General features: G+C 39.1%; 1 protein-coding gene across 1 annotated transcript in view; it reads left to right on the plus strand.

Annotated features, from left to right (window-relative positions):
* EIF2B3 (eukaryotic translation initiation factor 2B subunit gamma) overlaps positions 1–23,378 on the plus strand; it is a 98,570-nt gene that overhangs the window by 19,463 nt on the left and 55,729 nt on the right. The window contains exons 3-4 of the mRNA XM_084211361.1: positions 2,117–2,276; positions 6,302–6,413. Of these exons, the coding sequence (XP_084067487.1) occupies positions 2,117–2,276; positions 6,302–6,413 (272 nt within the window). The remainder of the gene's footprint in view (positions 1–2,116; positions 2,277–6,301; positions 6,414–23,378) is intronic.

The raw sequence follows: 23,378 nt of genomic DNA on the forward strand, positions 1-23,378 counted from the left end.
CAGAACTATGAAATGCTTGTTGGGTTTTTGCATTAGTGACAGATTAAAGCATTTAGTAAAATGTGAAATAATTACAAGGTTTGTTTTACAAGTCCAGATAGTCATTCCTTAGTATAAGACTATTGGGGTGTCAGTCTCTCTCATTTGATTATTTCTTATTTTCACCACTGGAGCGAATGCAGCTAGATTTGAAGCTGGCAATCTCTTCTTTCTATAAAGCGAGTTTGAAAAGTACAGGTCTATTTATATGGGTCTTGAATACCTTTTGGTCTTTTCTGTAAACGTTGTTAGTCATTCATGCTCTTGTAAAAACAGAATATCTGAAAATTTTGCAGGATTTTCCAGGATATTTAATATGTGTTTCTTCACAGTTTACAGTTGTGAAGCGGGAGATTTGCTTCCACACCAAGCTGAATTTTTTTCTTATTTTCTTTGTGCACCCTGGAATGTTGGAACAGGGCTGCTCGCTGGGCAACTCGCTTTAGTGGTTTGGGTTGTTGGGGTTTTTCCCAATGTGTGCATGTTGGGTTTTTTTAGAGAAGTGCTAATTAAAACACTTTCCTTGGGCAGAACTGTAATATAAAATACACATTTTGAAAATATGTTAAAAGAAGTGATGCAAGTCAGGTTTTGAATGTGTAAAATTCTTAACCTGCAGATTGTTCCCTCCTGTAAAGTAGCCAGGTGTTTCTCACTAAAGTGGGGACAAATCACATGAAAATGGAAGAGCTTGACCTTTTGCACAGCATGCCAAATCAGCAGCTCCAACAGTTTGTGACATGATGAATTCCAACACCTTATTGGTAAACACATGAAACTGCCTAGCAGTTATAGGAGAACCTATCAAATAATGTAAATACCAGACCTCAGCTAATCTCAATTACAATGTAGAATCTCCTCGTGTTAGATAAAGAAGCAAGCTTTTCTTTAATAAACCTTTCTGGAACGAGAGGTCAATCCTGAAATAGTTTGCTTTAAACCAAGATAGTTTTCAAAAGTAAGAGTAATATTACTGATCGATCCTCCATGGTTTAACTCAGTTTTTTCTAAGTACTGTCTAATGCCCTTCTCATTAAATATTGTCTTTTAAAAAGATAAAATTAGGCAGCCATGTCACACTGCAAGGAGGCTTAGCATGGAAAATGGCAGTGGAAAAAGTGAAAATGGTAACTGTCAGAAAAGAAACTGTCTTCAGGAGAGGCCCTTAGAAGGTTGATCATTAACAAAAAGTGGAAATTTGCTACTTTTGTGTCAGCCATGCTGCACAAATATTATGTTAGGATTAGTTTAAATTAATTGCTGAACTCACAGGTTTTTGGCAGCATATCTGACAACCCACGTGAAATACAGAAACTTTTTTCTAAATAAGAGTTTTTAGACGGATTATATTAGTAGTGTCCACTGTTAATGATGCTGCTGTGTCTTGCTCAATATGTGATAATGTTCCTGTGATTTGTGCAGCAGTTCTCTTAAAAATTGCATAAGGGATTTTGGAATCCTTTGAGATCAAAATAAAGTACAAGCCTCCTATTAAATAGGGCCTAACATCCTTTTTTTTTTTCCCCTTGTAATATGGAGTATTGCTGGTTTTAGGAAATGTATTTCTAAACTGAGCCCACCATCACAGTGCAATTACTGAGTAAATCACATCCTAGATAGTCTTTGTTTTTTTTGTCCCCCAATAAAATAACATACTTTAAATATCTTTTCCAGCACTTAGTTGCCAGATGCAAAGTCAGCTAAAAAAGAGTTCTTCAGAAAGATTTCTTTTCTCCCTCATTATATAACTAAAAGTAGCTGTTGAAATAACTGCAGAATTTCTTGTTGATCTTGAAAGCCATGGCTTCTGTGTCCTTAGGAGCAGATGAAGACAATTCAGATGGTCACATATTGTTTATGGTCCAGATCTGGATAAGCATTAACCAAACAATAGTAATAGCACGACTCAAGAAAAAGTGCACTGGTAAAAACCAGGAGCTATTTTTGGCAGTGGTAAATGAAAAAATAAGAAAAAAGTTAAAGTGTTTATTTGGTTTTGGGTGTTCAAATGCTAATCCATATGTGGTAATTTCTGTCTCTGAAAGGTTTGCTATTTTTTTTTTTCCTTCTTTGACAGACTGATGTCTTGGTGTTGAGCTGCGATCTGATCACAGATGTCGATTTATATAAAGTTGTGGACCTCTTTCGAACACATGATGCTTCTCTCTCCATGTTAATGAAGAAAGCTCATGAGCCAACAGAAGGGGTACCAGGACAGAAAGGGAAAAAAAAGCCAGGTATGTAGGAAGGAATACATATTTATTAATAAATTATAGAGAAACCACTGGTATGTATGATATGTTTAGTTATCAATCCCAGAGCAAAAGAAATAAAAAAGGCACAGATACCCTATTTTTCCTCAGATTCCCTGGTGAGGGTGTGACTTGGTTTTTTCCAGCTCAGAATTAAGTATTAGACTCGTGTAATCTTGCAGGCTGTGATCCAAAGCTCACAAGAGTTAAGGGAAAAGCTCCAGGTGACTTCAGTGAGTTTTGGATGAAACCCTGAATTTTTGTTACATATGAACATTAAAACCGTTAGGTTTTTCAAGAGCACTAAGCATCAGCCAGATTATAGCTGGGAATTTTACACTGACTGTAGGGACCAGCACTAGGTGGGTAACAAGCACTTATAGAAATTCTCCCCTCTCATAGTATGTAGTGAATTACTCTTCTGAAATCACATCCAGGAGCCTTTTGCTAGGCAAAACTCCCACTGATTTCAAGGAGCTGATTAGATGCTTATCTTGTCCATTTTACCATAATATCTTAGTGCCTTGTAATCTTTAATGTATCTGTTCTCACAACACTGCTGTAAGGCAGAGCAGGGATATTATAGCCATTTTACTTATATGCTAAAAGTACTAAATACCACACAGTTGTTCCCACACCATACCTCTCATTTTCTGTTAATGATATCTGTTAAAATGCTGAGCCTTGACTATTGGCAGCTTAGTGGGACCTGGTCCTTGATTAAAGCTCAGAGGCATTACTGGAATACAAGTAAGAAAATGCAGGTTCAAACTGCTTGAGAGAGGAGTGAAATGCAAGCCAACAGTTGTCTGAAAGTGGAGGAAATACGTTTTTAAAAGAAAACTTCTTAGGCTCTGCATGAAGGTTTTTCTGGAGCGATGTGTAAGGTTAGAAGGGCTGAAAGCATTTAATAGTTGGACTCTCAAACAGATCTAACTCCCCTATTTTAGAAAAGGCAATCTAAGTGCTAATGGCACATAAAACATTGTCAAGAGCACTGCTGCAGTGGAGTTGAGCTTTCAGGAGTTGTAAACTAATGGGTCTGTGGTTAAACATCATAGAGCTTCCCAGCATGTGAGCTCTGAGCACACAGGATGGGGGTGAGGAGGTCTGTGAGGATAAACAAGATTATCTGAAGGCTCTTTTCAAATATAAACACATCAGATTGTACATGCATTCTTATTTTGCTTGTTTTTTATGTGAGCGTGCTTGACTTTGTAGCATAACTCTTCCTACATGACTTGTTGAAATTTGTGTGTGTTTTTTCAGATCTGTAGAAGACCAAACTTGAAAAGACTAAAATTCCATTATGTAGAAGTGTTCTGTCACCCCTGGTGTTTTTCTGTGGGGCTCAATGCTAAGATCTCCCATGCAAAGCACCACTTGAGCTGCCATGGACAGCTGTAGTGACATGCTTCCTCTGATCTGCCCCCAATAAGATATGAACTCTACCAGGCCTGTTTCAGTCATTTGTTAAAAGCAGAGGGAGGCCAAGACAGGAATCTTAGGTTCTTCTCCAGGTTCTGGAGAAGGGAAGTACATTTTAGCCTCCTGGCTTTCATTCCTACTTGACTAAATCTGCCCTATTGCTGTCAACATTACCTTTGCTCATACATCTTCCTTTGCCTATGCTGGCCTCTGCTGCCACCAACTTCCTTTTTTTTTTTTTGTGTGTGTTCTCTTTCCTTAGTTTCCTTCCTCAAGGATCCCTGTTGACAGCCTGGCTTTTCTTTGTCATCTATTACTCTTTTCTTTCACTGAAGATGAATGGAACTGCCAGTTCCATCTTCTGTCCTTTTTCTGACTCCTTGTCTTCATCTGGTTCATTTATCCACCTACAGTCACCTGTTCTCTTCTGATTCCTGTCCCGTCTAGTGTCCTTTAACAGGCAGTCACAGTTTGCAGTCGTTTTCAGGGTCTGCTTTCTGTCCCTCCCAGCCTGTCTTGCAGAATCCTCATTTTTAAATGTTTTTTTCTTTTCCCTTACCCCTGTGAGTTTATGACTTTTATTTCCTTGGAAAAGACAGACTGCAAAAAGACAAATTAAACTCTTTCCCCTGGAACAGTTATTGCAGCATGGCTGTGGAACCTTGTGGCTTGTGTGCTTTGCTTTTACCACCTGATGGTACAGAAAACCTTAGGTAGCATCTGCTATTTGATCAGTGTTGGAGCTGAGGAATTGGAACAATCTACCCTTTAGAATTAAATAGGCAGAAACATTTGCAGCAAAAATAGAAGGCTGAAGCAAAAATAGAGGAGAATAAAACATATAAACCTGCAGTTTTTCAAAGATTGGTTAGAGCATTTCAAGGGAAGGGACACCAAACCATTTCCACTTATGCTGAACTTTTTTTTTCCTTAGCCTTAGAACCAGCTGAATGGTGTTTGCTGAAGTTTTTCAAATGTTCCTCTTAAGCCAGCACCTGGCATTGGAAATTTCATCCCAGACAGTTAAAACTTGGTGAAACTTATAAGCACCCAAAGACAAGATATGGAGTATCTTAACATGGAGTATGTTAGGCAGTTTTTCATAGTAGGTGGCACTATTAGCTCCTTCTCTAAATTGTGACACATACAGGTTTTTATGTACTTGGACTCTACTGTTCAATTGTTTGTATTAGAAAATGGATCCCATGACGAGCCACTAGATTTATTTTTTCACTGTTCCTACAAAGAAATTCATTTTTTGAGGAGGATGAACAAGATTTTATTTCACATACGTCATGGAATCTGATACAAAATTGTTGCTTTTGGGGTATTATTGAACATTCAAGAACTGTGATATAAAGAACAGTTCTTAAATTAGCATGAATTGCAGTGTGTTAAGTGCTATAAATTCATCCTGTTGGTTTCCTGCAGTGTTTGACTCAGCTGCAAATTACAGGGTCTAGTTCATTGGGTTTTATATTTAGAGGATCATATAGTGACAATAATAATCTCTTTGGCTTTTTAAACTGAGCAGTAAGAGCAATGGCAATTAAAAAAAAAAAAAACCACATGAAAATGCTAGTCAGTGGTAGTAACCCAAATAAACAGAGAGTGTCAGGAATTCAGATACGCAGAATGGAGCTGTGTGCTTAAGGATGACCTGCAAGGGATTAAGTGGAAAATAGTGTCTGAACTTTTCTTTGTAAAAAGAAAGACAGAAAAGATGGGGATGGTGTGCTGTGGCTTACTTGTACAGCCTGTGTCTGTAAATATCAGTATATGGCTGCCACAGAGTGGTGGCTAAACTACAGAGTGAAAATTAGAATGAGCTGAGAATGAGCTGCCACCACTGTATTCAGATGTTGTGGAAAACTGTTAAAAAATAAAACCTTTACATTTCAGTAGGCCAGAGTCCTTGCTGATGCACAGTCATTGATTGCAGGAGATACAGACTGCCACAATAATACATGTGAGTGTTAGGTATTCTCTTGGTGGACAATTTTATAAGAAAATATTTAAACCAAGTCAACCCACCCAGAAACATCCATTGTAGAAGTCTTAGAATCTATACTTTTATGTGTTTGTGATTTACGTATTGGTATTTGTCTAAAATAGATGACTTGCAAAATGCTTATGTCTCAACTGAAATCACAATCCTCTCCAGTCCCCTAATTCTAATGTGGAGTGACATTATAAGAAGAAGCAGTTGGATTTGAAGAACTCACTGCTTGCCTTGAATTTGTTGTTGTTTTAATTCAGGTAGCAGAGGTTTTTATTAAAAAAAAAAAAAAGGAAAGGAAAGCACAGCTCAAAATTGAGTGTTGCATGTCAGGACCTGTAGTTGGCATCTTCTTAAAAAGGATGCACAAACCTTTCAGGGCCAATGTTTTGAATGCCATGATATATATCAGCTACTCCAACTGACAAGAAGTTGAAAAAGTTATCAACAATATTTATTAAATTAATGGATTTGCTGGGATAGTCGGATTTTGTATTTTGGGGGTAGTTGGTGGTGCCATTTGTCTTTCCAGCCTGCATTAAAATGGGGTTATATAATGGTTGTGTTTGATTTTCTACTTCAGTGGAGCAGCGCGACTTCATTGGAGTGGATGACACAGGAAAAAGATTACTCTTCATGGCTAATGAAGCTGACTTGGATGAAGAACTTGTCATTAAAAGATCCATCCTTCAGAAGTAAGCTCATGAGTCCTTGTAATAGAAACTGAACTTGGGATGAGATAAAATAATTGTGTAGTAGGAGAGATGGTTAAAGACAGAGTAGGATGAGAAGGAAAGAGGAAAAGCCACTTTGCAATATTCTGGGAGCAGTATTTTATTATTTGCTATATCATTGGAACCAACTGATAGGCTTATAGTCTATAGGTATAGTCTTATACCTTTATTAGGAAAAAACCTAGGGAAAGAAAAGAAATGCATGATAAGGTAACTCTTCTTGAAATGAAACCTATATTGCAATAGGTCAGTTACAATTTAGATTGAGAGACTGTGAAGTGTTAGGCCTATAAATCAATAGGTCCTATTCCATAAATGAAATGCTAGTCTCATTGGTTGAGTCCCAAATGGATTTGCAGAGTATCCATGAGAGGCTCTCAGGATTTCGTGACCCTCTTATGCATTTAGGGCACAAAATCTCAGCTGTCGTTCCAGGCCCCAAAAGATTCATTGCAGAAACCATGCTATATCCACCATTAAACTTCACCGGCAACTCGGATAAATTTATCAAATATGCCAGACAAGCTGAGCTTTCTGCACTGTGTAATTCATATCCATTAGTAGGAGAAGGAAAGATGACTTGTTCTTTATGCTCTCCACTACAGTGATTTTAGTTTTCTCAGGCACACGTTGTCTGACGTCTTCTGTGCAAAGCTGTGTAGGCTCCTTGAGAGGCCAACCTTTGTAGTTTTTCCCAGGCTGACAGTCAGACTTTCACCTCTGTGAGATGAGACACCTGTGGAACAGCCATTTGAGATCTGGGAATTCATCCATGTGGACCTTTTAAGTCAAGGATGCAGACATCTGGGGTCTGCTCTCAGATAAATCTCTGCTGTGAAAATGCCTCTGGTGTGTGCTGTAGGCCATAGCTCAGTGTAGTCTTTCCTTGAACATCCCGCTACCAGATGTGAGGGAGATGCTCTGTGCCCATGGAATGATGACACCTCCTCTGGCTGAGGTTAAGGATTATTCTAGAAGGAAGGTGATCAAGAGTGGGCGCTGTTAACTGTTGTAATGGAAGGAGCCTGTCCCAGCATGTTGCCACTGGCTCTCTCCTGGACTTATCTTGTGCATGGCAGCGACCAAGCTGCAGGCAAGCCTTCTGTATATACACAGCAGCTGAATTGTACAGAGTAGGAAATTCATCACTGATGCTTTCTGTGGGTTTGTGCACATGAAGACTAATAGATCTATTTTGGGCTAGGGGAGGAATATTTTATCTACTGTTAGTGTCAAACTTGTCTTTATGGCTTCCTCCTGGCACTGGAGGGTGGCTGTGGTATAATAACTTAGAAATTGCTGTAGCATATGTGATCTTAGTTGACCCCTGATTTTACAGGTTCATCTAACCAGAGGATACTCATTCCTATAGCTAAATTTATCAGGCTTTATCCTGCAGGCTAAACTTTGCCCTCAGTAGCACCTGTTCAGTTATATTGTCTTCAGCAGATCTTAAGCATTACTGTTTGGGATTTGGTGAATGGAGTGTTGATGATATACAGATGGGATAAAAATCTGTCTGTCTCCTGTAGTTCTTAGTGCACAGCTATGAAAGTGAATGTAAAGTATTAGCCACCCTCCAAGTAAAGCCCAAAGATGCTAGGATAGTGTAGAAGAGCAAAAAGAGATCTGCTAAGTGTTAAAAAGAATAAAAAATGAATAAAAATGATGCTTTGAAGCATCAAGCAGAAGTATTGGGCCAGTACCCACATGGATGAGCCTCTGACATCTGAAACTGCCAACCATCAATGTTGGTGTGCTCTCTCTGTCCTGCAGCTGCCATCTTTGGGAAGCTCTGAGGGAAGCAAAATACATATGGAAATCAAGTCATTTCATTTGAGGTAAATCCAGGGTAACAACAACTGTGGGAGCTCTAGGAAGACAAAGTGTTGGCAGCTAATGGTGTTTTAACCACTGAGTTGTCTAGACCTGCTCAGCCCCTGATTTTCTCATGTGAGAAGCAAAAGCAACTCTTGAAACAGTCTTTGAAGTCTTTTTTTAATACATCATACTAAAGAAAGAGAAAAAAAAAAAGCAAAAAAAAGCAAGCCCTATCTCATTTTCTTCATGGATCATTTGATGTGACTGACTGACTTTCAGCTGCCATGTTGGCTGTTTCTTGATCTCTGGACTTTGTTTTGATGAAATAACAGGCTTTGTGGCAAGATGGTGGGAGAATTTCCAGTACACTCATTTGTTCCTCTGTAAAATACAATAGAAATCTTGAGGGTGTTGCTTTTGTTTGTTTTGCTTTTAATGGTCCCTTTGAAGGGCTATAGTGGTCTCGTTACATGAACTCTAGAACTCCTCCAGTGCTTGTTTTGTTCTTCAGATCCTTTGTCTATTTTCTTTTTCCTGTCTCTTTTTAAGGAGGGGAGTGGAAGAAGGGACAGGGAGGGAGTGGTGAAAGGAATGGGAAGAGGGAAGATGAACTTTTCTTTAAAGCTAGGAATCTTGTTACTGGGAAAAATCTAGACCCCATACAGAAATGGTTCAAAGGCCTTTTGGCTTCCCCTCCTCACAGAAGGGAAGTTGTGTTGACAAAACATGCAAAACTGTGGAAGGCTAATTTAAATCCTTGAAGAAAAACCTTTTTCCTGACCTTTGCCTTCTTCCTATCATTGGATTTCATGCTCTTCACTTTTCTGCCATAAAAGAACAGCTGGTGAGGAGGGACAGGGGAAAACACACCTTCTCCCGAGTACCTTTTGGGTATTAAATATTTATTTGCTCTTGACCCGGGCATTTTGTAGTGGAAGTGTTACAGAATGAAACATTTTAGTGGAATTTCTAAGCTCATGGTGTAACCTGTTATTCTCTTTCTCAGTTTGGTTAGGATTTCTTTTCCAGATTTGTTATTTTGATTTGTGTTGTGGTTTTGTAAGTCATGGATAGCCATTTTGGGTTTGGGATTGCATCTCCTTGTTACACCACAGAAGGGAGTCTGGATTTTGCTCCTTTGCTTGCCAGAGCAAGTCTGGCAAAGCTTTCAACTTGGCGGGTAAAATTCTCTTTTATTTTCCCTGCGCTGTTAATCACCCTGATGACAAGTCCCACAGGTAGCATCCTCCCTCAGTAAACAAGTGGAAAACAATATCAAATACATATATTCAGGCACGTTTTGGAGTGCAACAGGCTGAGCCAAAAGACAAATTTATTGGTGGTGCCTAGAGAGACTAATGCTGCTGGGGAAAGCATTTTCAAGGAAATGGTTCCCTGTTTGGGTAATGAGAGCTTATAAAAAGCCATGAACAGCCTGTGCATGTCATTCACTTTGGCAAATAGCTGCAAGATGAGATACTAGAATGAAAGAAATACAGTTTGGGGACGTTTCAGAGCCAGCTTAGGGCCCTTTGAAGCGAAAAAAATAAAGTTATGTGCTCATCCCTGGAGCCTGGTTTTGCCGGTGACATCTCTCTGACTTGGGTCTTGACAGGATGAAGGAGTGAGGAAATGATGAGAATTCCATAACTGCTGCCTCTGCTTTGGGAGGGGGCAAAGGTATTTGTTTTCAAAGCATGATTACAATGGACAGGGAGCTTTTTGCTCCACCTCTGATATTTATGGTCATGCAAAGTGAAACAGTAAAAGACACCTGTTGGAGCAGGTCTAAATTTGGAGCATTTCCTTTTAAGATCTTGTGGGCTGTGTAGCGGTGATTTCAGCCTTCGTGGGTGTTCTGTCTGCACAGATGCAGGTGCAGGGCTTCTACTAGAGAATATGTTAATAAATCACCATGACAATTCCAGCTACTTATTACCTCATGCACTTCAGACAGAAAGGAATACCACATCTATAAATATATATAGTACTACCATTAGTAACCTTGAAGTAACAATGCAGATCTGTTTTTAAGGCAATTTAGTAAAAAGAGGGGGTAAGATTGAGGAGTTTTTTCTTCCTTTTCTCCTTGCATCATGAAAGTAAAAATGAATGGTGTAGTATAATTTCAAAAGTCAGCATTGCCAAGTGGGTAGGTAAAGGGAGCTCAGAAAGAGCTTTGATACACTTGATTTCCTTTCTATTGCCTTGGGATAGTGTCCTTTTTCTCTTTTTTTTTTTTTTCCTGATGATAATTGGTTTTAAATAAGTGGATCATATATAAACATGCTGAAACTTCCTTAAGGTTTCTGCTCTCTAAAACTGTTGTTCTTGGGAAATTGGCATCTCTGAAATACTCTGCTGCTCCTATGGTGGTTCTTTTTCTCTTTTAAAATATATTTCGATTAGAAAAGCTGGGAATGACACAGGCAGATGCTCTACTGTGTGAAGCATCCTAAACTAAATCATGGGCAGATGTCCTGTACCACGTCCAGCTGTGCTGGTGAAGGAGGCCAACACCCTGAGCTTATGCCCAGCTGGACATACAGTTGAGTACTCCTGAAGCCACATGTGTCAAAAATAGCTTCTTGGCTTCTGATAGATTAAACAACAGGACTTAGGTAACTTGGTTCTGTTTTCTTTGTGCATTTGGGACAAGTCCCCACAAGCAGTGCCACTGGCAGGGATGGGGGGGATGCAGTAATGCAATTCAATAGGAAAACCCTGAGGAGCAGTTCAGGACAGACCAGGGAGCAAAAACTCTTTGGTGGTCTCAGCTGCCTACAGAAGGAGTACACATCCTAGCTTTGGTGGTGGACTTCTCTTTGAAAAATCAGGAGTTTTCACTATTAGCAAAGTTTTCTGACTAAGTTTCCTTTGCATTCAAGTGGTATTTTGAGAAATACCATAGAAAGTTGTTGGATATAACTTTTTTTCTCTAAATAAGACCTCTATAGAGTGATGTCTTTTCGGTTGATCCAAATCTGCTCCTTCAATTAGTCCAGGTCTGGTCTTCTCACAAATAAAAATAAAATTTTCTGACTAGCATCCAGAAAATAAGTAACATTCTTTCTGGCTCCTCTATCAAAAAATAGAAAATGTATGTGTTGATTTAGGTAATAATCCTTTTACAGATGCCAGAAAAGAATCTGGTTCCCCTTCCCAGAATTGAATTGGTTTCACAGTACTAATAGGAATTTAGAAAGCTGTAAAAAGTTATTTTAGCCAGTAAAGCAAGTGGATGTGACTGAATCAAAACCAGGGAACTAAGTCTATTGAATAAAAGGGTGTGACTTTTACACACTAACTTCTCAAACTATAATCACACTTTAAAAATGTTGATTCAATCATATTTCATTAGAAAAGAGAGTTTTGCTGAACATTTCAGAAAAATATACTGACACGAGTTGTTGTTTGAGACATGAGCATAGAGTAGATGTACTCAGGATGCCCTGAGTAGGATTTGCATGCCTGTTTAGTTTCTCAGCTAACTAAGAGTAGCTGCTGTAGCTAGAAGGCATTCATTTTCTCAGAAAGTTTGCCCTTTTTATTATGCTTTTAAACTTCACTCAACTTCATCTGCTTTTTCTGTAAATTTCTTGGGGATGAGTGTAGCCTTTAATTTCAGAAATGGAGTATTTGAAAAATTATTTACTATTTCTAAAATCAGTGTAGCTAAGTATGATGAAAACTCTTCCATTTGATGCTTTTATATGTTACACTTGTACAATAAACGTGAACATAGTATAAAAGCAGTTAGTGAAACATTGACTTTATATTTTAAAGAACATTGTGCTATTACTAATTTTAATACTGTTGCTTCCATAGGATTTTATTGTTTTGCTGCTGCCATTCATACACTGGTGGAGGGTTGAAAGGAAGGTACAGCATGTCCAGGTCCTATTTATAAAAGAAAGGTCATGCTGTGTCTTGACAGGTTGTATAGGTAAGAGGTCATGAATCTCCTGAATCTCAGAATATGAAATATTAGCAGGAGCTTCTGTTGAATGTAGTTATAGAAAGGCTTATTGTCAATGGCTTTCATTTTACTGCAGGATTCTGGCCAGTGTTCTAGTACATATCAGGCTAAAAGCAGAGAGCTTGAGGCTCAGCATTTGGTTTCTAATCGGCAGTAAATGTATGTTGCATGGATTGCCATTAGTCATTTGTCTGTCTGTCTGCTGCGGTCTCAGACCAGCACTTAGCCTGTGATTCGGTTTTACTTTTCAGAGGTTTCAAAGGAGGAAGGGATGACTGTATTGCTTGGACACCCTTGAGTCCATGTGACTTGGTAAATGCAGTACTCTGCGTGAGTCATTCAGTCTGGACAACACTGAAGTTGAAGCTCATTGTTACTCTAAGCCAGGTTCAGGTCCTAAAAAGATGATAAATGGTCAGTTCGTTTTAGAAAGACATCTTAATGCTTTAATACAGTCGCCACTGTTTACTTTTTAGCAAGGCTGTGAGTTACCTTATTTCACAGGGTTGATGAGGAAGCATAACCATAGTTCTTTTTGTGACATACTTACCCCAGTTGATCCAGATGTAACATGTGTGGTCAAAAATTCCTCTGGATGGTTTGCGTAGGGCAGAGACAGAACGATCAATTGCTTGCTTTCAATATACATTTTCAGCCACAACGTGTATTCAGTGTAGCTGCCTGTTGAAATGTTAGGGTTTCAGCTTGTGTCCAGTGATCCTGGAGTGACCAGTAGGCGACAGAGGGGCACAGAGTTCTCATTGTGCAGTTGGGATGGTACAGAGAGAAAAAAGCCAAAGGTCAGAGGAGTTATCCCTGCTTGTGTGAGCGCTGTCAGGCTCTCCCCTACCACATGTCCGCCATGTGTTCCTCATCAGTGGGATGTGGAACTCCATGACGCAGAGCAGACTGGAATGCAGAGTTAGTTAACACCCGCCGTTGGGGAATTTATCAGCCAATGTGGAATATGGCGGGGGAGGAAACAGCCTAGTTTAAAGCAAAGTAAGGGTGAAATGAGGCATGTGACTGTTCCTCTTCAGTTAAAAGGTCTGATTCTGCTTGGGGATGAGGTTCTGGCTCATGAACCCAGCCAAAGTTTGTGGTTCCCTTACTGTTCTGTGTTACTGATGCATTTTCAGTCCTTTAAATTTTCATACTTAGCAGAAGGTTTTTGTAGTGGCAAGAGGGAAATACCCCTGGGATTTTTGCAGGGAGCCATTCATCTAGTTTATTCCAAGAAATCCAGATTTTGGAGAACCTTTCCTTTATCCTGGTCACCGAGACCCCAAATCACTAACTTGCAAGGACAAATAAAAGTGATAGCCTCTCCATTAAAATTAGCTACGCTTGGTATCAGCTGAACTGCAGTTGCATAATATTTTTAGTGCTGATTTATTGCACTTAGTTCGTGGCTCCTGTGAACTCTAACCCGGGTGATTTACTGTGATGTTTCGCACTGCGAAGAATTGCGAAAGTCATAATGGAAAGAGTCACAATTTGCAATTAGCTGATTGAAGGTGTACGGGGGCTCACATCCTTACTGGGTTTGCATTCTACTTTAGTTGCAGCAAATATATATCTTTGAGAAAGTTTCCATTCATTCAGAATACAATGCCGAATTCCCTGTTGAATAGCAGTAGTGTGGTTCTCCCCAAACAGCATTGTGCTGGCAGTTTCTGGAATTACACAGGAAATGAAGAGCATAGCAAACTTTCCTTTCTCTTGCTAAGACATGCACCCCAGGAGTTCTTCCAGTAGATCAAGTAAATAGCGGAGATCTATTCCTGAGGGCAGCATGTTTCTGCTTTGAGAAATCCTAATTTTCTCTGGCTTTAAATCCTTCCTTTCTTCATCAAATTTATTGCACCATTTCCCTAGAGAAAGCTAGAGAAGATGAGAGAGAGATTCCTTTTACAAGCAGTAAAACTGCTTATCCACTTTTCTTGGAGATTTGTTGTAGAACTCTCCTTCCCCAGTCACCAAATACTATGTACTCTGTTGATAATGAAGAGGAGATAGCTATTAGATCTTGACATGTGAACTGGCAATGCAGAATACTGCATCTTGCCCTGTTACTCATTTTAGTGTAAGTTGCATGTACCTGCATACCTGCATATTGGCCAGCAGCAGCTGTTGGTATTTCTTGGGTTGATCATCTTGAAATTCTTTAGCCTTCTTAAAAATATGTGTGTGTGTGTATGTATTCATAATCAGTTTGGTGAAAGCTCAAAATTTTAAAAAATCTGGGTTAGTTAGTACAGGAAGATTTTAAAAAAGAAATAACTTACATCCTTCAGAAAAATTTGGCTGATGGACTTTAATTAAACTCCTAGGGTTGGAAGCAAACCAGTAAGAAAGCTGGGAAATTTAAGTTAAAGCTCAACTTGTAGTTTTTTTGCATATAAATCATCCAGCAGCTGGTGAAATTTGCAAGAGCACCAGAGACTGTCTTCTAGTATTCCCTTTGATTTTATTTCCCCCCCTTTGCTTTATTATTCCCAAGGTGTAGCATTAAATATAATTTCAGAGGCTGTGTGTGTCCTTAACTTCTCTGTCCCATCTTTATGGTGTATGTGTTCATATATGTATATATATGTGTGTAATATATAATATATAGCTTTGTTCACTGATGCATTGGTACAGCATTTTGCAGAACTAAGTAAGTTTTTGGTTGGGTTTTTTTTTTCCCCAGGTGAGCTACATCATTTCTGAAAATACCTCTGAAATTCCCACTTCTGTGACTTTGAGCCTTAGCCAGGTAGAATAGTAATAACAGAATCATGGCCAGTGGTGCCATAAATTTCAGCTAAAGTATTGGGCAAGAAGTCTGATTTCTGTTTGTACTGTTGTTAGAGATATTTATGCAGGGCTGGTCTTTCAGCAAGTGTGATTATTTTTAGAGAGGCCTTCCCTCCATTCTTGCTTTAGAATGTGCTGAGAATGTGTGTCGGGAACAGCACCTGACAAACAGCAGCCAGACAGAAGGAATAAAATCCCTTGGGAAATGAGACTTCTTTTTATGGCCATTTTTCACTTCTAAGGCCACTTGAAAAATATTGTTCTTCAGGTAGATCTTGTTCCTAGATCCGTGGGTTAGCATTTGGGTGCCTGCCATTTTCCCAGACCAAGGAGCTACTGAAGGCTTAAGCTTTTCCAGTAGGAAAGTATGCAAGTGCATACTTTGAAGCACCAGACGCTATTGAAAGAATAATGGACCCTTTCCACATTCAACTCCATTCTTCTTGCACACACTCCCAGACCTCTGGAGCCACTGTGCTAGCAAACGATTACATTCTGTTTTTCTGCTGTAACTCTTCCTAAACAAAATGTTAATTGAGACATTGATTTATACAATTCAGATTCCTGGTTAAGTCAGCATACTTAAAAGTAGCCTCTGGCTATTGAGGGGATAGATCAGTGAGATGAATAGTGCTTGCTGGTATGTTTTTCTATATTTTACCCTTTGAGAAAATAGTATATATTTCACATTTAAGGAGTAAGTCCTTTGCATGTGTTTGTTTTAGGTGTACCCCCATTGTAGTGTAGCTTTGGAACACAGGATTCTATGTGCTCTCTGATTTATGTTGCTATATGAAGGAAGCATACTGGAAGAAAAACAGACAAAAGCATTTTTTCTATGTTCTTAATAGTTGTTAGAAAAAAAATGTTACAATGCTAGGGATATTATGTACATTCCAGGCCTTCATATGTGACAGAGGTGACCATGTGCGTGGGGCTAAAAAAATTACTTTTACTGTCCTAGACAACTGTTGAATTAAAGTATTTGCAGAAAAATCTGACCTTACTTCCTCCTAATCTGTTCTTCTGTTCGAAAAAAATAAAAGTGTTTATCTTTTTGTTGTAGAGAACCATTAATATAAGCGACTTTTGTGTTTGTGGAGGAAGAGTTCTCTGGGAGATCTGGTGCTGGAAGGGATAAACTTCATACAAATTGGTGTGTTATCACCTGTTTGCATTAAGGATGCCTTGTAATTTATACACAAAGAGATCTCACCTCTCTACTTGACTTTGTGACCTTGAGAAATCCACTTAATGTTAGAGTCTCACATTTTCTTTGCTTGTTAAAATGAATGCAATCTTTCTTTCCTGTCTCATAGGGGCATAACTTGTGAACATTTATGTCAGTAGTGTAAATGTAAAATGCTGCTCTGAGTACAGGGTATTAACTGTTGGCTTTCCCACACTCTGAGTCAGAATAGTACTAGCTAAAATGACCTGCAGGAAACAGCTGATCTAACACTGCATCCAGCCTGAGCTACAGGTCATGTTTGAACCCAGATTTTCAGTTTCAGCGCTGGTATTTTTGCATGTTAGATGCCTGTAGTATTTATGTCCTGTATTGTGTGTTACATTGTTATGCACTGCTGTTCTTACCACTCCACTGTCTCTAATTCCCCTTCAATGTACTAATTCTCCTTTTTTTCCTTATTATTTCTACAAGGGCACTGGACATGCAGTGAAAAATTAAATCTCTTTTCTTTTGCATTAAATACAAGCCGCTCCTCCTGGGTGTGCAGGGATTTGTATTCAGGTGTGAGACTCCTGGCATGCATTCGAACTGGTTCTACAAATGCTGGCGTGAGTCTGGCAGGGCCGAGCCATGCCCCTGAGCTGACACTCAAGGGCTGCCAGGACCGGGCCGGCAGCGGCACCGAAGGGCAGGCAGAGCAGCCCCGGGGCTTGTGTGTCCTGGGGAAATAGCATGGGGACTTCTTGGGAGGAGCCAGTCCTGCTGCAGAAAGAAACCCTTGTGTCATGTGGGCTTTGCCAGGTCCATGTTGTTCTGCATAAAGGAGAAAAAATTATGTTTGTGTTTCCTCAAATCTTGCATTTGTTTGATGCTCTCCTCTTTCAGTTTGGCCACCTGATGGCAGCTTTAAAATGCTGTGATGTCAACTGTGGTTTTGTTACCGTACGTATAGCTTTGGTCAGCACTTTCAGGATCCAGCAGAATACAAGTATCAAACAAGAGTATAATCTTTTATAATTCCTCAAATAGTTTATAAGAGTAATTCCCTTTAGAAGGTGATCACTCCAAAGACTAACTGCTTTCATTTCTCCTAAACATTTTAAAAGCATGACAGATATTTTTGCAAGCAATCTGTTGTAAAACATCTTCCCAGTTGATTTGGGCAGCTGTGTATGATCTACTTCTTCACTTTTTTTAATGTCAGTTTTATCCATAAACAGAAATAGTGAATGTTTTCTGAATAAAAGATTATGGTAATAAAACAAAGTGATACTGCCCTGCTGAATAGAGGCTTCATAAAGGTTGTGTGCATAAACAAAGTTACAATGAGCCTGTAAATCAAGAATGTCACAAACAGCAGAAATGCCAGACTCCAGAGCTGAAATAACCTTGCAGTTCAGTAGCCTGCTGCAACAAAATCTGTCACTTTACCTGCTTCTTTATTTCTGTGTTTCAAGTTCTAGCTGATTGATTCACCATTCTGGAGGCAGTGGATGAAAGGATGTGAACTTGCCAATATGAGAAAAGTGGCTAGTACTGAGTATGAGTGAAAGATCATTGCAAACTGCAGCACAATAAAAGTTCATTTTACTTTGATATCTGTGCTTTGCCTTCTTAATTTTCATATGTGGAAATGTGTTGTGTTCACAGTGGAAGTGACTCACAAGTTCCAGTCAAGACTTCTGGAAGGCTTCAGTCTGCTACCTGCCATATGTCTGCATATCTACTACTGATTTCACTGCTCTTCCAATGGCAATAAAAAAATTGGCCATGAGTGTTAATTCATGTCTCAGTGGAAAATATCCAGAGTCTTAGGATATGGTATCTTAGGATATGGCTGTTTCCTAAGTTCTAGATACTCTGACCTGTGAATGTTTTTATCATTGGGCAGTGCCTGAAAAGTTATTGTATGGTGAAGAGGTGAAAGCTGAACCAAATTGTTCAGCATCCAAAAGCTTGAAATGAGCAGAGGTTTTGGGAAGGTGATGTGAGGCCACCACCAGCTGGGTATGTGCACACAGGAGAGTTAAAGAGAACTGCAGTGTGCACTAGGGAAAGGTGTTGTGGCTGTGTCTTTGCAAAGGCTGATCTGACTTCTCTGTGTCAGAATTGGTTATGAGTGCTTGCTGGGTGCTGCATGCATAGGGAAAATTAGATGAGGTTATAAAGAGCAGAAAAATTTATGAGCTCCAGAAGTATTCATTCAAGGCAGACACTGACTTGAACTTGGATGTTGTCTCTAAAAGTGAATAATGTCTTACTTATACACACAGTTGAATGTTCATTCCCAAAATTCTGAGATATTTTGGCTTTTAAATCTATAGTGAGGAAGGATAAGCGATATCTGTACTCATGGGGATCAAAATGCAGTGGGGAAAAAAACGTGTATGAGAGCCCATTCTTAGTAGTCCTGTTCGTACTTTAAGCAAAATTGTCACCCTCCCTGCCACTGCTTGTGTCCTGAAGAGAATCCATTGTTCACATCTCTGATCAACACGTTGAATAGTAAGACCCAAAATTAAGAGTTACCAAAAAGCAAGAAGCCAGTGTTCTGCTGTTACTTGATCATAGTGGGCTTATTTGTTAAGCTAAGATTTTGACCACTTAGGGGTTTTAGGCTTCTGAATACTGTTCATTAGTGTAGTTATTTCATTGCTGAATGACAGCATATTTTTGTGCACTGATGTCAGTTCTAGCATTGTTTGAAAATGAGAGGTGTTTCTCCTTGCCAGAAGTAGAACTGTAATATGGTTTGTACTTCCAGAAATTCCTTCATGGCTTCAGTTTGTGTTTGATTTTTGGCTGGTATGCAAAAATATATGATCCAATCAATCCAGTCATGTTTTTAATTGAAAACATGCATAGTTTGTGTATATTAAAAAAGGATCATTTGCATGTAGGGAAGAGCCTATGAAAGTGTTTGAGAATTCCTACTTGCATCTGGCGTAGAAAAGTTTAGGCAATTATTGTGTGTGTGTCCACTGTGTATTTTATTTCTTTTTTTATCAATGTACGTCAGAGGTCTGAACACAAATAAAGCATGCTATGCAGACTAATTAAATCAATGCCTCTGTGGAAGCAATTCAGTTTCTGGAATTGCTCTTCTAAATCAGAGATGTAAACAAAAGCCTAGTTATTTTTATATCATTTCCCTTTGCCTCATGTACGTGATTCTGGAAGTGGAAGAGTTATATGTTTATGCCTCTTTTTACAGCAGAATATTTGCGTGGCTGAATTTTTATTGACGCATAATTCCTGGTTTCCTTAAAGCTGAGCAAGACTACTGTACGGTGGGAACACCCATTAATTTGAGTTGCTGTGAAAGGCTTTTCACGTTAAAGCTGTCAAGGCAGCAAATTGTCCACAAGTTTTTTTTTTTTATTAAGGGTTGTTTGCTGCTTTTGTAGAAACAGCTGCTTCAGGCACAGAAAGTAAATGGGGAGCTTTTCCTGAAAGAAGGGTGTGCAAAGAACAGTGTTTAGCTGATGGGCTCTTACTGTCCCTCCTTCCTTCTCTACCTACCTAGGGATGATACAGCTACCACTGCGTTTTGTTCTGTCCCCAGAGACTCCTTTTCTTTCTGAGATTGGTTTCAGTTTGTTGTTTCTTGGTTGTTGTAGTTTCCTCACAGATTTGAGCTCATTGTGCTGGTTCCTTTAAAATGTAGAACGCAAAGATATTACCTGTCTTAAAAGTATAGAATGTGAAGGACTGTACACTTGAAGATCTGGCCCATGCTCCTATTAAATGTGCAATTCCAGCTTTTCAGAATAAAGCTATTTTCTAGTGAAGTCCAATATAATAATAAAATCTATTTGTGAAGAGTGCAGCTTCTGTGGTGTGAAGAATCAGACCCACCTCTTCTGTTGCAGTGCTAAAACTCCCTTTTATTTTTAATAGCAAATTATTTTGAGAGCAGAGCCCAGAAGCATGGAATTTTTAGAAGTAAAAATTGGGCTTCTTCATGGTCTTTTAAGGCTTCCTGTTAATTTTTGTTGTACTTATTGCTTCTTACCTCTCTCTGTGTTTACTTTTTTTTAACTGTCTTTGCAAAAGCAGCCATTGTAGACTTGGGCCTTTTTTATGTTACTAGCATAGACTAGAGGGTTAGCACAGGGCTTTATAGTTACAGATTGGTTCTAATACATTTTTTTCTTTATAAACTAAGGGCAGGACTGTACACGAAATCTGTTATTGTATTTGTGCTTTGTACTCATGCACTTGTTGACTGTTTTACAAGCCAGTAACGTAGTAGCCACAGGCTAGGAAGCTTGCCCAGAAATCTGGCATATTTAATTAGTGCTAGTAAACAAGCAGAGTTTCAAATTTAATTTTTCCTTCTTTAATTCCTATAAACCTCAAGCCATTTAAAACTTAATTTTGACACTAGTTTCGTTTATGCAGTTGGATAATACTGAAACCGTCTACAACCACAGACAGAATGGTCCCAGTCTTTTCCAACCAAGAAGGGAATAGAAGTTGTTTTGTTTAAATAGTATCTGAGCTTGATGTAAAATTGTAAATGATAATCTTCAGGTCATCCACTACCCATTTCTTTTTTTTTCTGTTAGGCTAAATGTTTCAAGATGAGGCAATTGTCCTACCATGAGTTTAGCCTTGCAAAGGACAGAGACTGGATTTGTTGCTGCTTTGCTTTTTGTACAGAGAGCTCTTCTAAGAACAAATGGGAGCATCTGAGCCCTGGTACTTGCCATGGCCAGTTTATTGCTTCTAGGCTGTGAGGTTTAAACTCACTGCCCCAGGTGGTATAAACAACAGAGGATTCAGTTGCTGTCTTCTCACTTGCTTTTCAATATCAACTTGTGATCTGTGCTGAAAATGGTTCTCTACTGCTGCTTTCACTGTGAGGGACCACTGGAGTCTGGATTAATGACGTTTCTCCTATCTATTTAATTGCTGAAGCCACTCTATTTCCAGACAAGTAATGTGCTGAGTGTCATAGCAGTAAAATATGTGGTAATTCTGGCCAAAAACTGGACTTCATAACTGCAGCTAAAAATTTCAAAAATTAATATTGGAATTGTGAAAATACACCAATGAGCAGTGTTTTATTAGCTGTCCTGACAACTTTTCTTTCAAGAATGTGTTTTGGGGTTTTGTTTGTTGTTTGGTTTGGGGGTTTTTTTGCCTACTTATTTATAAAGGCAGCTCCCACCTTAGCATGTTCTGAAGTCAGAAACTTCATTCTAGTGTATGTGAAGTTTCTCAGTCAGCAATAACTGTTCCAGAGAAGGAAGGAAACTTGCTCAAAGTACCTTCTCATTGCATTGAATTCACCAGGATTTTCTTCTGCAGTATTCTAATTGCTGTATGATCACGGTTCCAAAGGAGTAAAATTCTTCCAGCTCAACCGTAAGCTTTTATTCAGGTGCTACTAATGGGTGAAAGGTGAGAGAGATTCTTGGAAGTCCAGCTCTGTCTTCAGTGCAGTATGTTTTTCTTCATCTGGGCATAATGCTATAGAACTCCAACTTTAGTATCTTCCTGAAAGTGTTTTAGTTGTAGGTTCAGTTTCTTGTAGTAATAAGAAGCAGCAACTTCTGCTATAGCTATTAAGAAGTCTGAAAATTTTAAATCATGAGTAATCTGGTCTAACCAGAAACTAATCCAGTGTGGTTGTAACCACTGTAATTACTTGTTTAAAAAAATGCGAATTTAGACTTTGGGTGAATGTTAAGGTCATCTTGTGGTGATGATAATTTCTTGTGTCTAGTCTTTTTTCCTTTTTTTTCCCTCTGATACTTACATTCCTCATTCCCTGGTATTTCTAATGGTGTTTTGTAAAATGCCAGTTAGCTATTAAAAGAAGTAATCATGAAGTTCTTTGGGGCTGAAAAGATGAGTGATGTCTGTCAGTGGCTTCAGTCTGACTTCAGTTCTCCTTTGGCTTTCAATTCTGCTGTCACTCTGCAAAAAGAATGTTACACTTGCTAATTTTAAGACATTCTTTTAATTAAGTTCTTGTTTGATACTGTCAAAATATTAGTTGATAAATTGTATAGGTTCTTTTAAACTAGAAAAGAGCATATCTGTATTTCTTGTGTGATGTTCCTATCACCTGGGGAATTTTACAGCAGGACTGGGCTGTACTCTAAAGTAGTTGTTGTCCCAAGCTCTGATGGCTCTCACTGTCCTGAAATCTCATAGCTCAAGGTTGATGCTGCCTTAAATCTGAGCTAGCATGTCTCTGAGGGTGTATCTGAATACATGGGCTGAGTCATGACTTCAGTAAAACCAAGTCAAGAAACTCCTTTTCCTGTAGGGAAGCAGGATTCATGAAGTCTGAGTGCTGATTCCTTAGAAGAATTTCCTCAACCTGTATTTTTGTTTTATGTACCTTTTCAGCACTGCCAACTGTAGAGCAGCCTGTGCCCTGGCAGTCACAGCCAGGCTTTCTCCACAGTGGCTGCAGAGCCAAGTTCTGTGCCCACTTTAATTCTGCTTGAGATAAAGCTGTTCTCATGACCTAACTAAATATTTGATGCTTGCAGTTATTGGGATCTTTTCAGTATGAAGAGTGGTTACCATGTCAGGTGCTAAAGTGTTGATGTTCCGGTGGAATTGAGATGTGAGTAGATACGGTAGGAAAAGCTTATTGTGAACCAAAACTGAGGCAGAAGCAGTAGTTGCAAAAATCAACAAAAACCCCACAGGTCAAAGCATCAGCTAAGGAAGCTATAGACCATCAAGGAGCAGGAACAAAGTATAATTCACTTAATTACCATTGCCAGGTTTAAGGCAGAAAGGCTGGATTTACATGGGCTGGATTTGAGTAGATTTTGGTAGTAGAAACCATAACACTTAAATTTTCCCCATCTTTGGACTCAAAGCTCAATGTCTTCTTGTTTTCTGGACTGTATGCTTTGGTGGGAGCCAGATGCTGCTTTGTCTAACATGTAGTCTTTCTTCTCTGCTTCTCTTCTTCCTTCTAACCCTAATGACCTGCTATCAGGCTCTTGTCAGGTTGTTCATCAGTCTGGTGAAATTTAACTTTCTTGAATGCAAATATGTTCTACAAAAAGACTCACAGAGGCGCCCCTTCTGTCATGAAGAGCCTGTTTGCTTGCTGGGCAAAGATCCTAGCAAAGGAAAGTGAGTGATCAGCCTATGTCCT

The sequence above is a fragment of the Fringilla coelebs genome (genome assembly GCF_963513975.1).
Source record: "Fringilla coelebs genome assembly, chromosome: 9".
Taxonomy (NCBI): domain Eukaryota; kingdom Metazoa; phylum Chordata; class Aves; order Passeriformes; family Fringillidae; genus Fringilla; species Fringilla coelebs.